Source organism: Pseudophryne corroboree, chromosome 2 (assembly GCF_028390025.1).
Source record: "Pseudophryne corroboree isolate aPseCor3 chromosome 2, aPseCor3.hap2, whole genome shotgun sequence".
NCBI classification, from domain to species: Eukaryota; Metazoa; Chordata; class Amphibia; order Anura; family Myobatrachidae; genus Pseudophryne; species Pseudophryne corroboree.
In genome coordinates, this window is record NC_086445.1 from 994,875,359 (window position 1) to 994,892,621 (window position 17,263).

General features: G+C 48.8%; 1 protein-coding gene across 3 annotated transcripts in view; it reads left to right on the forward strand.

Annotated features, from left to right (window-relative positions):
* The window catches only part of IFNAR1 (interferon alpha and beta receptor subunit 1), a 116,088-nt gene that overhangs the window by 81,662 nt on the left and 17,163 nt on the right, over positions 1–17,263 (forward strand). For 2 of the 3 annotated variants that reach the window (XM_063956466.1, XM_063956467.1), the window contains 2 exons: positions 3,346–3,503; positions 5,521–5,665. In XM_063956466.1, the coding sequence (XP_063812536.1) occupies positions 3,346–3,503; positions 5,521–5,665 (303 nt within the window). Of the gene's footprint in view, positions 1–3,345; positions 3,504–5,520; positions 5,666–5,764; positions 5,928–17,263 lie in introns of all 3 variants that reach the window. The other variant, XR_010241572.1, reaches the window with a different exon arrangement.

Consider the following 17,263-nt stretch of genomic DNA (forward strand, 5'->3'; position numbering starts at 1 on the left):
GTGACATGGTCGCCACCCAGTTACCACCCAGAAATGCCCATTTAACGGAAAGAGTTGCACATGAATGGACTGATCAGTCCGCCTGCACTTGTGATCTCCGTCATGGTGGAGAGGACTTTGCATATGGTGGAGAAGGCGCGTAGACATTGAGATCTCAGCCTCTGTTACCTGCTTATAAGAGCGCATAAAGTACACACTAACTACTTGGAGCTAATACACAAGTGCGCAAGTCAGTGCAGGGATTCCAGCCAGACTGACCAAGTTCTAGGGAAGTTGTCCAGGCATTGAGCCTTTCCCACCCAACACTCCAGTGCATCTTACACTGTGCTCTCCCCGGCTTTATAACTACCTCACCTTTTACTCTCCGTCCTTTATTCCTTTTAGATTTAGTTCTTTTGTATATACGTATGTATACATTATGTCTTATATGTACAGTATATACTGCAAATGTGTCATAAAGCAGTCGTTGTAGAGATGTGTCCTCATACACATAAACTTTTTGCACCATGTGGTGCAGTTCCCATGTTGTGCACTTTCCTTAGTTTTGCTACTTTTCCCTCAAAATTGCAGGGTCCGGTCTTTAGGTCGACAGCAAGTAGGTCAATAATGTTTAGGTCGATCACTATTGGTCGACAGGGTCTTTAGGTCAACAGGACAAAAGGTCGACATGAGTTTTTCAAATTTTTAAAACATTTTTGAACTTTTTCATACTTAATGCTCCACGTGGAGTACGATTGGGAACGGTAACCTGTGCCGGGAGCAGCGGTAGCGGAGTGAGGCGACTTGCCCGAAGCATGGCGAGCGAAGCGAGCCATGTGAGGGGACACAGTGCACTATTTGGGGTTCCCCGTCACTGTACGGAGAAAATGACACCAAAAAAACATCTAAAACTCATGTTGACCTAAAGACCCTGTCGACCTATTTAATGTCGACCAATAGTGGTCGACCCAAACATTGTCGACCTACTTACTGTCGACCTTACATACCACACCCCAATTTTGCATCTTAAGACGCTATTCAGGTTCAGTAACAGATTCTGCTTGTGATCACATGTTGGGGGTCGTCCAGCACAGGGCAAGGCTGCCAACATGCCAAGTCCCGCCCGGCGTTGCGTTCACAATCTAATTGCAATCGCATCGCTGACCAGGGAGTAGCATCTGCAGCCGCATCACCGCCATTTTTTTCCATTGGAGTGGATGCATGTGACGTCACGCAGCCCCCTCCGAAAACTGTCCAACCCCCGTCTGCACTTGCACCGCCGCGCCCCCTGCAATGCCACATCGACGTCAACCATAGCGGCCGCCGCTGTCAATCAAAGTGTGAACGCATCGACCATCGGACGCAATAGTTGTAACCCTCGATCATCTGCGTAAGCCAATGTTACTCAAACTGGTTGTGGACATTTTTTGGCTGGGTCCAAGAAGTGACCCTGGGCTCGGGACCAGCAAAAGGCCCTGTTATGCAGAACAGTCCCAGACGCCGCCCCTGTTCCTCCCCCCAAATGCTGCAGTATGTCGAGAGATCGCACAAGACCCGTTCTTTACACTTTCCCCTACCACTGGATTTGTACTTTGGTCATTCAGACCCGATCGCACGCTGCATTTTTCGCAGCCGTGCTATCGGGTCTGAAATGCGCATGCGTGTGACCCGCAATGCACAGGCACGTCAGCCACCGGCGTCGGGTAGCAACGAATCAAACGAAGAAAGTGATCACAAGAAGTTGACAGGCAGAAAGCGTTCGTGGGCGGCTACTCGCCATTTTCTGGGAGTGTCCAGAAAAACGCATGCATGCCCAGCCGTTCTGGAGGAGGATTCCTGACGTCACCAGCGGCCCGGATCGTCGCAGCGGCTGAGTAAGTCCTGGGCTGTGCACAAACTGCAGAAACTTTTTTGTTTGTGCAGCTCACTGCACAGCCGATCGCACCCCTGCACAGCGATTACCCCCTCCCCTGTAGGCGGCGATTACCTGGTCGCTGCACTGCAGAAAATAGCCTGTGTGCGTCCAGGTCTGAATTAGGCCCTTAAATCATCAGGTTTGCGTACAAATCAGAGTCAGACCCATAGTGAACTAGGTACTTATGATTAGTGTGTGGGTGTGGCTAAGTTGCAGAGTCCGTGGCGTGCTAAAAGGGGCTATTCAGTGCAATCTGAGGACAGGTAAAATGCTGACACATCTGTGTATCATCTCAGTAGGTGTAATCTAAAGGCCCATACACACTGGCCGAGAAAAAGAGCGACGTCGCTCATTTCCCCCCTTCCTGAGCGACGTCGCTCATTTCCCCCTTCCTGAGCGTCCTGAGCGACGTCGTTCATTTCCCCCCTATCTGAGCTACGTCGCTCATTTCCCCCCTTCCTGAGCGACGTCGCCCATTTCCCCCCTTCGTGAGCGACGTCTCTCATTTCCCCCCTTCCTGAGCGACATCGCCCATTTCCCCCCTTCGTAAGCGACGTCTCTCATTTCCCCCTTCCTGAGCGTCCTGAGCGACGTCGCCCATTTCCCCCCTTCCTGAGCGACGTCGCTCATTTCCCCCCTTCCTGAGCGACGTCGCTCATTTCCCCCCTTCCTGAGCGACGTCGCTCATTTCCCCCCTTCCTGAGCGACGTCGCTCATTTCCCCCCATTCTGAGCGACGTCGCTCATTTCCCCCCCATCTGAGCGACGTCGCTCATTTCCCCCCCATCTGAGCGACGTCGCTCATTTCCCCCCCATCTGAGCGACGTCGCTCATTTCCCCCCTTCCTGAGCGACGTCGCTCATTCCCCCCCTTCCTGTGCGACGTTGCTCATTCCCCCCCTTCCTGTGCGACGTTGCTCATTTCCACCCTATCTGAGCGACGTCGCTCATTTCCCCCCTTCCTGAGCGACGTCGCTCATTTCCCCCCTTCCTGAGCGATGTCGCTCATTCCCCCCCTTCCTGAGCGACGTCGCTCATTTCCCCCCTTCCTGAGCGACGTCGCTCATGTTCTCGGCAAGTGTGTATGCCGCCAGTGACGATCGATGCACGGTCCCGCGGGTCAGCAATGACGACCCTCATAGAGCGACCTCGTCTAGTGTGTATGGACCTGAAGTTACAGGATTCTCTGAGTAAATGCTGACAGCTGGCTACAAGACTGTATATAAATGTTCGCGCGGTGCAGGGAACATACAGCTACAGTAACGAGAGTCTGAAAGTCCGTTTTAAGTTTACATGATGAAATGGACAGTGTAGGGCGCATTACTGCACCCCCTGCGTATAGTGACAGCTGCTCCTTTTCATTTACATGTTACATATATATATATTATGGACATTTTTAATTTGTTTGTATAGATGTTCTGTAACGTGTTTATATATGTTTTATGTTCAAAAGCTGTGATGGGGCCCCCAACAGACATTACCATAACCATTCAGGACCGAGATCTACACATCGTTGTGAGCGCGCCTGAAGGATTTAACAATGAAAACCTCTTTAAAGTTTGTAATTGGACCTACCACCTGGAATACTGGAAAAATACAACACACCCTCAGGTGAGTGGGAAAAGAGGAAAGCATGTCGTAATAAACAAAGGCAGCTGAGTTATAATGTATGCTGTCTTCTTCACATCTGTTATTACATCTTTATATTCCTATGTCTGGAGGTTGCAAACTGGCTGCCAGTTGCACAGGATCACAGCTCTTGTCTTGTCATGTGAAGGCTGAGGGGGGAGGAGCTTACAGTGCGCAGAGCAGACAGAGCTCAAAGGGTCGTACCAAGGCACCACTGCTCGCTACTGCACTTGTGGCATGTAACTGTGGTGTCACATGACATGCCACCCCCAGACCACTAGAATGCCTGATGAACATTTTCTATCTTATTGGCAGACTGTAACCAGTTCGATATTTATACTGAGCCCCGCTGCTCTACCCACTAGATTTTTAGATTGAGTTAGATTATCTACCTACAGTACAATCTGTTTCAGCCTTGTTCGGTCTCTTCAGTGTAGGATATGATACATTGGTAATCATGTTAAAACGATAACGTTGCAGTAACAATAAGACAAGTTAGGCCACTCTCTATGTTATTTTGGCTAGGGCGAACGTGCAGCTGTGCCTCTCCATTCCCGGAGAATAGACTTCTGGCTAATGTCATTTAGGGGCTAAGTCAGTGTGCGTGCAGCAGCGATCAGGTCAGAACTGCGCATATGTCGGTGCCGCAGTGCGCCGGCGCTGCGATTGCCTCTGCCTGATTGACAGGCAGAGGCGATCGCTGGGCGGGAGGGGGCGGTCCCGCGGCGTTTAGCCGCCATTTAGGGGGCGCGGTCCGGGCAACGCAGGCGTGCCCGGACTGTTGGGGGGCGGCTGTATGATGTCACACGCAGCTGCTGCGACCCGAGCAGCGACGAGTTGCGCTGGCTGGGAGCTACTCCTCCAGTACAAAAGCGCTTTTGTTCTTGTGTGTGTGTGATGGGGGGTCAGTCCTGACATGCGGGGGTGGGGGGGGGGGGGCGGCCCTGTGCTGGGCGTCCCCCTGTATGTGTGGGAAGCTGGTCGTAGTTGTGCTAAATTTAGCACATCTACGATCAGGTCTGAATCCCCCCCTTAGTGCTGATTGTAGACATTTGTTCCTGGGCATACCATTACATAAGGACACTGGTTTTATCTACTGAGTAGTCTAATGCCTACTAAGGCGCCCACTTCTGTTTTTGAAAGGTAGAGAGGAGCTGCCAGCACAGTATGGGGATAGGACAGATAAAGACGTTAAATTCACAACATTGCGTGCGCGATATAAAGATTTTGGCCCTCATTCCGAGTTGTTCGCTCGCAAGCTGCTTTTAGCAGCTTTGCACACGCTAAGCCGCCGCCTACTGGGAGTGAATCTTAGCATAGTAAAATTGCGAACGAAAGATTCTCAAAATTGTGAATAGACACTTCTTAGCAGTTTCTGAGTAGCTCCACACTTACTCTGCCAGTGCAATCAGTTCAGTGCTTGTCGTTCCTGGTTTGACGTCACAAACACACCCAGCGTTCGCCCAGACACTCCCCCGTTTCTCCAGCCACTCCCGCGTTTTTGCCATAAACGGTAGCGTTTTTTCGCACACACCCATAAAACGTCCAGTTTCCGCCCAGAAACACCCACTTCCTGTCAATCACACTCCGATCACCAGAACGAAGAAAAAACCTCATAATGCCGTGAGTAAAATACCTAACTGCATAGCAAATTTACTTGGTGCAGTCGCAGTGCGGACATTGCGCATGCGCATTAGCGACTTATCGCTCCTTTGCGAGAAAAAAATAACGAGCGAACAACTCGGAATGACCACCCTTATTCTGTTTATTCCTTACTAATGAGTAAAAACAACAGGTCCGCTTTAATTTAGGATGTGCAATTTTATGATTCATTTTATGTTTTCATGTTGTTTATGCTTTTGCCACTATTAATTGTATTTTATACTGGATGGATGTATTAGACCAGTAGTATTCATTCCATCTTAGAAGCTAGCGAGTGTATTAACCATATCCTGTCTCTGTAACGTGTAGCGTTTCATGTTTCATTTTGGTTTTACAGGTGATTCCTATAGAAAGGCCGGATCCTATTTTTGCACCAAAAGACCTGAAAGCCTCCACAACTTATTGTATGAAAGCACGAACAAAGTGTGTGGATGATGAACACAGAGCCGGCCTTTACAGTGGTATTCACTGCGTCACAACTGGTGGGTAGTTACAGATGGGTCCACAGTTATCTTGGCTAGTTTTCTGCATCTAGGCACAACATGGTTTATTAACACAAACCCTTCATCTATTGTTCTCAGCTGCAATACAATACTGAGAACAATACAGCAGGGGATTAAGTCCGACTGCCCAGTCTCAGTAAATCCTATTGAAGGTCAAGATAAACATGGACCCATCTCTATGTCAGAGAGATACAGGTTGCTGCTGCAGCACAGGATGAGTGAGCGAGAAGAACCTTCTTCTGTACGTATGTGTGTAGGAGGCCTCCGTCACCCTCTCTCCTCTAACCACCATTCACATTCCCAAAAGCTCCGTACTGTGTCTCACACCCCAGCCGTAAAGGTGGCGCCCTCTTCCCGGCATCAGTCATCTTACTCTCTTCATCATCACACTTACACTAGAATAGAGAATTGGGGGTCATTCCGAGTTGATCGCACGCTGCTGATTTTCGCTGCGCTGCGATCAGGTCTCTACTGCGCATGCGTATGCACCACAATGCGCACGCGCGTCATACAGCTACAATGCGGATTGTTGCTGAGCGATGGATTTAACGAAGAATCCATTCGCACAGCCGATTGCAAGAAGATTGACAGGAAGAGGGCGTTTATGGGTGTCAGCTGACCGTTTTCTGGGAGTGGTAGGGAAAACGCAGGCGTGTCCGGGCGTTTGGAGGGCGGGTGTCTGACGTCAATTCCGGCACCAAAAAGACTGAAGTGATCGCAAGGGCTGAGTAAGTTCAGACCTACTCTGACACTGCACAAAATGTTTTTGCACAGCTCGGCTGCAGAGGCGTTTGCACACTTGCAAAGCGAAAATACACTCCCCCCATGGGCGGCGACTATGCGTTTCCACGGCTGCTAAAAACAGCTAGCGAGCGATCAACTCGGAATGGGGGCCAATGTTTCTTTTAATAAAAGTTCAACACCCAAACCTGATCGCAGACACTTTCCTAGCCCTTATCACATAGTCTTATTTATTACCAGTTATTTATATAGCGCACACATATTGCGCAGCGCATTACAGAGAATATTTCAGCCATTCACATCAGTCCCTGGCCCATTGGAGCTTACAATCTATGTTACCTAACACATGGACACACATACACACTAAGGTTAATGTTTTGGTTGCAGCCAGTGAATTCACCAGTGTATTTTTGAGGTTGGAGCTCCCGGAGGAAACTCGTGCGAATACAGGGAGACTATACAGTTAGGGTCGTAGTGCAGTGAGGCCAGTGTGTAAACGACCCCTTTGCCAATCATCTGCAGGTGTGATGTGACTGGGATGTGTATCCGTCTCCTGTAGATGGGTGCGCGCAGCTCCTGAGTGTGTGTAGTTACTACAAACCACACTATCTGTCTGTAGAGGATAAACTGATGTGAGGCAGGAAGTAGCGCAGTGGTTGAAGGAACTTTTTTTTGCCGAGCGAATGTGAGAGATCGCTCGTTCAGCTTCATTCTGGTAACAGCCCAGGCCCTGGGTGACTCCCCCCCCCCCCACACACACACACATTACTGCAAATGTTTGGGAGCTGATTTTTTTTAATTCATGGTCTTTACCTCAGTAGGCCCGAATGGCCCATAAATTATACGCTACATTCCTTTACCTGTTGCTACGCAGTCTTAGTACTGTCCACCAGGGGGGCTGTTCCCAGGAGGGAGAGTTGCGACTAGGCCGCATTGATAATTCGGGTATGGGTCATTAGGTCGACAGTCATTAGGTCAACCCCTATTGGTCGACATGCATTAGGTCAACACGGTGACTAGATCAACATGGTGATTTAGGTCGATGACAACAAGGTTGACATGCTAAAAGGTCGATATCCGTTCGCAACTCACTCACCCAGCCCAGGACTTACTCCTACAATGCGATGAGAACAGGCTGATCGGGGCCGGAGCTTACGTCGCACACCCTCCCTGAAAATGCTTGGACACGCCTACGTTTTTCCTGACACTCCCAGAAAATGGGCATTTACCACCCACAAATGTCCGCTTCTTGTCAATCACCTTCTGTACACCTAGCAAGCTACATTTTCGCACCATTCTGTCGCTGTTTGGGCTTGCGTTGTATACGCCTGCGCAGTCATTCGATAATCGGCCGGTCAGGTCTGAATTAGGCCCTTTATCAGGACCCATGGTGTGGAACAGGGCAATGAATATTAGTGAACGGTACTAGAAACAATACATGTATCCATGGTATAACTGAGGGGTGAAAGGAGCGTACCTGTGCACTGTACATTATCTTTTATTATTTTTATCTAACAACCAAAGTACAATGTACTTACCTTAGATCTAGCACTCCAAATCTGACGCTTAGAACCCCTCTCTCTCGTGAGGCCCCAGTCTGGAAGATAAGAGAAGACATGAGGGGGGTATCCAGTTACCCGCTGTCATTTACCGTGGGTAATTCTTTCACCTGGTCTCTCTGAAAAGCCGTCACGAGCAGCGGATTATCAGAGATTCTGTGTCTTCTGCCTCAAGCAGGCCAAATCCCCAATAAGCGCGGGCTATTCGGGGACCCGAATGTGAAAACGGTTTCACTTAACTTGTGTGTTTGTGCGAGTAACTGCGCTCCTGGACAAACCATGTCGCACTCACGGAGTAACTGCGCTCCTGGACAAACCGTGCCACACTCACGGAGTAACTGCGCTCCTGAACAAACCATGCCGCACTCATGGAGTAACTGCGCTCCTGAATAAAACCGTGCCGCACTCACAGAGTAACTGCGCTCCTGAACAAACCGTGCCGCACTCACGGAGTAACTGCGCTCCTGGACAAACCATGCCGCACTCATGGAGTAACTGCGCTCCTGGACAAACCATGTCGCACTCACGGAGTAACTGCGCTCCTGGACAAACCATGCCGCACTCACGGAGTAACTGCGCTCCTGAACAAACTGTGCCGCACTCACAGAGTAACTGCGCTCCTGGACAAACCATGCTGCACTCATGGGAGTAACTGCGCTCCTGGACAAACCATGTCGCACTCACGGAGTAACTGCGCACCTGGACAAACCATGTCGCACTCACGGAGTAACTGCGCTCCTGGACAAACCATGTCGCACTCACGGAGTAACTGCGCTCTTGGACAAACCATGCCGCACTCACGGAGAAACTGCGCTCCTGAACAAACCATGCCGCACTCACGAAGTAACTGCTCTCCTGAACAAACCATGCTGCACTCAAGGAGTAACTGCGCTCCTGAACAAACCATGCCGCACTCACGGAATAACTGCGCTCCTGGACAAACCATGCCGCACTCACGGAATAACTGCGCTCCTGAACAAACCATGCCGCACTCACGAAGTAACTGCTCTCCTGAACAAACCATGCTGCACTCAAGGAGTAACTGCGCTCCTGAACAAACCATGCCGCACTCACGGAATAACTGCGCTCCTGGACAAACCATGTCGCACTCACGGAGTAACTGCGCTCCTGGACAAACCATGCTGCACTCATGGGAGTAACTGCGCACCTGGACAAACCATGTCGCACTCACGGAGTAACTGCGCTCCTGAACAAACTGTGCCGCACTCACAGAGTAACTGCGCTCCTGGACAAACCATGCTGCACTCATGGGAGTAACTGCGCTCCTGGACAAACCATGTCGCACTCACGGAGTAACTGCGCACCTGGACAAACCATGTCGCACTCACGGAGTAACTGCGCTCCTGGACAAACCATGTCGCACTCACGGAGTAACTGCGCTCTTGGACAAACCATGCCGCACTCACGGAGAAACTGCGCTCCTGAACAAACCATGCCGCACTCACGAAGTAACTGCTCTCCTGAACAAACCATGCTGCACTCAAGGAGTAACTGCGCTCCTGAACAAACCATGCCGCACTCACGGAATAACTGCGCTCCTGGACAAACCATGCCGCACTCACGGAATAACTGCGCTCCTGGACAAACCATGCCGCACTCACGCAATAACTGCGCTCCTGAACAAACCATGCCGCACTCACGGAATAACTGCGCTCCTGGACAAACCATGCCGCACTCACGGAATAACTGCGCTCCTGGACAAACCATGCCGCACTCACGGAATAACTGCGCTCCTGGACAAACCATGCCGCACTCACGGAATAACTGCGCTCCTGGACAAACCATGCCGCACTCACGGAATAACTGCGCTCCTGGACAAACCATGCCGCACTCACGGAGTAACTGCGCTCTTTGACAAACCATGCCGCACTCACGGAGTAACTGCGCTCTTTGACAAACCATGCTGCGCTCCTAGACAAACCATGCCGCACTCACGGAGTAACTGCGCTCCTGGACAAACCTGTTTTCTCTATCGTCCTAAGTGGATGCTGGGGTTCCTGAAAGGACCATGGGGAATAGCGGCTCCGCAGGAGACAGGGCACAAAAGTAAAGCTTTTACAGGTCAGGTGGTGTGTACTGGCTCCTCCCCCTATGACCCTCCTCCAGACTCCAGTTAGATTTTTGTGCCCGGCCGAGAAGGGTGTAATTCTAGGTGGCTCTCATAAAGAGCTGCTTAGAGAGTTTAGCTTAGGTTTTTTATTTTACAGTGATTCCTGCTGGCAACAGGATCACTGCAACGAGGGACAGAGGGGAGAAGAAGTGAACTCACCTGCGTGCAGGATGGATTGGCTTCTTGGCTACTGGACATGAAGCTCCAGAGGGACGATCACAGGTACAGCCTGGATGGTCACCGGAGCCACGCCGCCGGCCCCCTCACAGATGCTGAAGCAAGAAGAGGTCCAGAATCGGCGGCTGAAGACTCCTGCAGTCTTCTTAAGGTAGCGCACAGCACTGCAGCTGTGCGCCATTTTCCTCTCAGCACACTTCACACGGCAGTCACTGAGGGTGCAGGGCGCTGGGGGGGGGGCGCCCTGGGAGGCAAATGAAAACCTTTAAAAAGGCTAAAAATACCTCACATATAGCCCCAGAGGCTATATGGAGATATTTACCCCTGCCTAAATGTACTAAATAGCGGGAGACGAGCCCGCCGAAAAAGGGGCGGGGCCTATCTCCTCAGCACACGGCGCCATTTTCTGTCACAGCTCCGCTGGTCAGGAAGGCTCCCAGGTCTCTCCCCTGCACTGCACTACAGAAACAGGGTATAACAGAGAGGGGGGGCAAAATAAATGGCTATATATTAATATAAAAGCAGCTATAAGGGAGCACTTAATCATAAGGCTATCCCTGTCATATATAGCGCTTTTTGGTGTGTGCTGGCAGACTCTCCCTCTGTCTCCCCAAAGGGCTAGTGGGTCCTGTCTTCGTATAGAGCATTCCCTGTGTGTCTGCTGTGTGTCGGTACGTGTGTGTCGACATGTATGAGGACGTTATTGGTGTGGAGGCGGAGCAATTGCCAAATATGAGGATGTCACCTCCTAGGGGGTCGACACCAGAATGGATGCCTTTTATTTGTGGAATTACGGGATAGCGTCAACTCGCTTAAGCAGTCGTTTGCCGACATGAGGCGGCCGGACACTCAATTAGTGCCTGTCCAGGCGCCTCAAACACCGTCAGGGGCTGTAAAACGCCTTTGCCTCAGTCGGTCGACACAGACCCAGACACAGGCACTGATTCCGGTGGTGAAGGTGACGAATCAACCGTATTTTCCAGTAGGGCCACACGTTATATGATTTTGGCAATAAAGGAGATGTTACATTTAGCTGATACTACAGGTACCACTAAACAGGGTATTATGTGGGGTGTGAAAAAACTACCAGTAGTTTTTACCGAATCAGAAGAATTAAATGACGTGTGTGATGAAGCGTGGGGTGCCCCGATAAAAAACTGCTAATTTCAAAGAAGTTATTGGCTTTATACCCTTTCCCGCCAGAGGTTAGGGAGCGCTGGGAAACACCTCCTAGGGTGGACAAAGCGCTAACACGCTTATCAAAACAAGTGGCGTTACCCTCTCCTGAGACGGCCGCACTTAAAGATCCATCAGATAGGAGGATGGAAAATATCCAAAAAGGTATATACACACATGCAGGTGTTATACTACGACCAGCTATTGCGACTGCCTGGATGTGCAGTGCTGGGGTAGTTTGGTCAGAGTCCCTGATCGAAAATATTGATACCCTGGACAGGGACAATATTTTACTGTCGTTAGAACAAATAAAGGATGCATTTCTTTATATGCGTGATGCACAGAGAGATATCTGCACACTGGCATCACGGGTAAGTGCTATGTCCATTTCGGCCAGAAGAGCTTTATGGACACGACAGTGTACAGGCGATGCGTAGAGGAGTTATTTGGGGTCGGTCTATCGGATTTGGTGGCCACGGCTACGGCCGGGAAATCCACCTTTCTACCTCAAGTCACTCCCCAACAGAAAAAGGCACCGACCTTTCAACCGCAGCCCTTTCGTTCCTTTAAAAATAAGAGAGCAAAGGGCTATTCATATCTGCCACGAGGCAGAGGACGAGGGAAGAGACAGCAACAGGCAGCTCCTTCCCAGGAACAGAAGCCCTCCCCGGCTTCTACAAAAGCCTCAGCATGACGCTGGGGCTTCGCAAGCGGACTCGGGGGCGGTAGGCGGTCGTCTCAAGAATTACAGCGCGCAGTGGGCTCACTCGCAGGTAAATCCCTGGATCCTGCAGATAATATCTCAGGGGTACAGGTTGAAATTAGAGACAGAGCCACCTCGCCGTTTCCTGAAGTCTGCTTTACCAACGTCCCCCTCAGAAAGGGAGACGGTTTTGGAAGCCATTCACAAGCTGTATTCTCAGCAGGTGATAGTCAAGGTACCTCTTCTACAACAAGGGAAGGGGTATTATTCCACTCTTTTTGTGGTACCGAAGCCGGATGGCTCGGTAAGGCCTATTCTAAATCTGAAGTCCTTGAACCTGTACATAAAGAAGTTCAAGTTCAAGATGGAGTCACTCAGAGCAGTGATAGCGAACCTGGAAGAAGGGGACTTTATGGTATCCTTGGACATCAAGGATGCGTATCTCCACGTTCCAATTACCCCTCACACCAGGGGTACCTCAGGTTCGTTGTACAAAACTGTCAATATCAGTTTCAGACGCTGCCGTTTGGTTTGTCCACGGCACCTCGGGTCTTTACAAAGGTAATGGCCGAGATAATATTTCTTCTTCGAAGAAAAGGCGTATTAATTATCCCATACTTGGACGATCTCCTAATAAGGGCAAGGTCCAGAGAACAGCTAGAGATGGGTTTAGCACTATCTCAAGAGGTGCTAAAGCAGCACGGATGGATTCTGAATATTCCAAAATCCCAATTAATGCCGACAACTCGTCTGCTGTTCCTGGGGATGATTCTGGACACAGTTCAGAAAAAGGTTTTTCTTCCCGAAGAAAAAGCCAAGGAGTTATCTGACCTGGTCAGGAACCTCCTAAAACCAGGAAAGGTGTCTGTACATCAATGCACAAGAGTCCTGGGAAAAAATGGTAGCTTCTTACGAAGCAATCCCTTTCGGCAGATTCCATGCAAAGGGATCTGTTGGACAAATGGTCAGGGTCGCATCTTCAGATGCACCTGCGGATAACCCTGTCGCCGAGGACAAGGGTATCCCTTCTGTGGTGGTTGCAGGAGGCTCATCTATTGGAGGGCCGCAGATTCGGCATGCAGGATTGGATCCTGGTGACCACGGATGCCAGCCTGAGAGGCTGGGGAGCAGTCACACAGGGAAGAAATTTCCAGGGAGTGTGGTCGAGCCTGAAAAAGTCTCTTCACATAAGCATTCTGGAACTAAGAGCAATCTACAATGCTCTAAGCCAGGCGGAACCTCTGCTTCAAGGAAGACCGGTGTTGATCCAGTCGGACAACATCACGGCAGTCGCCCATGTAAACAGACAGGGCGGCACAAGAAGCAGGAGGGCAATGGCAGAAGCTGCCAGGATCCTTCGCTGGGCGGAGAATCACGTGATAGCACTGTCAGCAGTATTCATCCCGGGCGTGGACAACTGGGAAGCAGACTTCCTCAGCAGACACGACCTTCACCCGGGAGAGTGGGGACTTCATCCAGAAGTTTTCCACATGCTATTAAACCGTTGGGTAAAACCAATGGTGGACAGGATGGCGTCTCGCCTCAACAATACACTGGACAGGTATTGCGCCAGGTCAAGAGATCCGCAGGCAATAGCTGTGGACGCGCTGGTAACACCTTGGGTGTACCAGTCGGTATATGTGTTTCCTCCTCTGCCTCTCATACCAAAGGTATTGAGGATTATACGGCAAAGAGGAGTAAGACTAGTGGCTCCGGATTGGCCAAGAAGGACTTGGTACCCGGAACTTCAAGAGATGGTCACGGACGATCCGTGGCCTCTACTTCTGAGAAGGGACCTGCTTCAGCAGGGTCCTTGTCTTTTTCAAGACTTACCGCGGCTGCGTTTGACGGCATGGCGTCTGAATGCCAGATCCTAAAAGGAAAAGGCATTCCAGAAGAAGTCATTCCTACCTTGATAAAGGCAAGGAAGGAAGTCACCGCGAAGCATTATCGCCGTATTTGGCGAAAATATGTTGCGTGGTGCGAGCAGCGGAGTGCTCCGATGGAGGAATTTCAACTGGGTCGTTTTCCTACATTTCCTGCAATCAGGATTGTCTAGGGGTCTCAAATTGGGATCTATTAAGGTTCAAATTTCGGCCCTATCAATATTCTTCCAAAAAGAATTGGCCTCAGTCCCTGAGGTCCAGATTTTTATCAAAGGAGTACTGCATATACAGCCTCCTGTGGTGCCTAAGGTGGCACCGTGGGATCTAAATGTAGTTTTAGATTTCCTCAAATCCAATTGGTTTGAACCACTAAAGAATGTGGATTTGAAATATCTCACATGGAAAGTGACTATGTTACTGGCCCTGGCTTCGGCCGGGAGAGTATCTGAACTGGCGGCTTTGTTTTATAAAAGCCCTTATCTAATTTTCCATTCGACATAGGGCAGAGCTGCGGACGCGTCCGCATTTTCTTCCTAAGGTGGTATCAGCGTTTCACCTGAAGCAGCCTATTGTAGTGCCTGCGGCTACAGACGACTTGAAGGACTCCAAGTTGTTGGACGTTGTCAGAGCCTTAAAAATATACATTTAAAGGACGGCTGGAGTCAGAAAATCTGACTCGCTGTTTATACTGTATGCACCCAACAAGTTGGGTGCACCTGCTTCTAAGCAGTCGATTGCTCGTTGGATTTGTAACAAAATTCAACTTGTACATTCTGTGGCAGGCCTGCCACAGCCTAAATCTGTTGAGGCCCATTCCGCAAGGAAGGTGGGCTCATCTTGGGCGGCTGCCCGAGGGGTCTCGGCATTACAACTCTGCCGAGCAGCTACGTGGTCAGGGGAGAACACGTTTGTAAATTTTTACAAATTTGATACCCTGGCAAAGGAGGACCTGGAGTTCTCTCATTCGGTGCTGCAGAGTCATCCGCACTCTCCCGCCCGTTTGGGAGCTTTGGTATAATCCCCATGGTCCTTTCAGGAACCCCAGCATCCACTTAGGACGATAGAGAAAATAAGAATTTACTTACCGATAATTCTATTTCTCGGAGTCCGTAGTGGATGCTGGGCGCCCATCCCAAGTGCGGATTATCTGCAATACTTGTACATAGTTATTGTTAACTAATTCGGGTTATTGTTTAGGAAGCCATCTTTCAGAGGCTCCTCTGTTATCATACTGTTAACTGGGTTTAGATCACAAGTTGTACGGTGTGATTGGTGTGGCTGGTATGAGTCTTACCCGGGATTCAAAATCCTCCCTTATTGTGTACGCTCGTCCGGGCACAGTACCTAACTGGAGTCTGGAGGAGGGTCATAGGGGGAGGAGCCAGTACACACCACCTGACCTGTAAAAGCTTTACTTTTGTGCCCTGTCTCCTGCGGAGCCGCTATTCCCCATGGTCCTTTCAGGAACCCCAGCATCCACTACGGACTCCGAGAAATAGAATTATCGGTAAGTAAATTCTTATTTTAAATAAGACTTTATACACACATTATACATATAATATAACGCTAAGCCTTCACGTTAAATATGTCTTAATATATTTATGATGATTATGCGTTAGTGAAAGTAAGCCTAATTAGGACACAATCGATGTCTTCTTGGGTCTTTGCAGCCCTGTTAGCAGCCGATCAGCGCAAACCACCTCGGGTCCAGACAAAGCACGTTGTAATTAAATGTCCGATCCACAATAAGGGAGCAGTACCGGTGCGGACAGAAAGAAACTGATGTGCGTGCTCAGTATGTTCCCCATGTATACGTGGTAGGGCAAGTCTCCGCTGCGGTGTCTTCAGGCAGTAGTCACAGTCACTGGGGTGCTACTCCTAATTACCTCTCTCTCAGTTATGTATTACTACCTGTATCCTAATTACTACCTGTATCCTAATTACTTCCTGTATCCTAATTACTACCTGTATCCTAATTACTTCCTGTATCCTAATTACTACCTGTATCCTAATTACTTCCTGTATCTATTACTACCTGTATTCTAATTACTACCTGTATCCTAATTACTTCATGTATCCTAATTACTACCTGTATCCTAATTACTACCTGTATCCTAATTACTTCCTGTATCCTAATTACTACCTGTATCCTAATTACTACCTGTATCCTAATTACTTCCTGTATCCTAATTACTACCTGTATCTATTACTACCTGTACCCTAATTACTACCTGTACCCTAATTACTTCCTGTATCCTAATTACTTCCTGTATCCTAATAACTACCTGTATCCTAATTACTTCCTGTATCCTAATTACTACCTGTATCCTAATTACTTCCTGTATCTATTACTACCTGTATCTATTACTACCTGTATCCTAATTACTACCTGTATCCTAATTACTTCCTGTATCCTAATTACTACCTGTATCCTAATTACTTCCTGTATCTATTACTACCTGTATCTATTACTACCTGTATCCTAATTACTACCTGTATTCTAATTACTACCTGTATCCTAATTACTTCCTGTATCCTAATAACTACCTGTATCCTAATTACTTCCTGTATCCTAATTACTTCCTGTATCTATTACTACCTGTATTCTAATTACTACCTGTATCCTAATTACTTCCTGTATCCTAATTACTACCTTTATCTATTACTACCTGTATCTATTACTACATGTATCCTAATTACTACCTGTATCTATCACTACCTGTATCCTAATTACCACCTGTATCCTAATTACTACCTGTATCCTTAATTACTACCTGCACCAATTTTCATCTGTAAATGACACTTTATTGGATCCAGGAATTGGGATCCGTTTCTCCTATATAGAGGACTCGCCCTCAAGCACGCTGTAGTATGGTCGCCCTGGTTGTAGTTTAATAACACAATTATGATGTCTTAAGTCCCCAGGACAACGATAAAGTCCTATTTCCCTTATATTGCCTATGAGGCTTAGCACTGCTTATGACCAGGCATGTACATTTATATAGACATCACTGATCTGACTTTTATAAGACACCGTAATAACTCGCCCGGCTACACCCCGTCTGCCTTCCCATTTGTATGCCAGTTAAGTAGATTGTTATTCCTTACAAGTTATTATTGGACTGTAATAATGATGAGACGTGTTTATTATAAAGGAGTCTGATAGTTTCATTTTTTATTAAAATATGCTGAATTTTGCTTTTT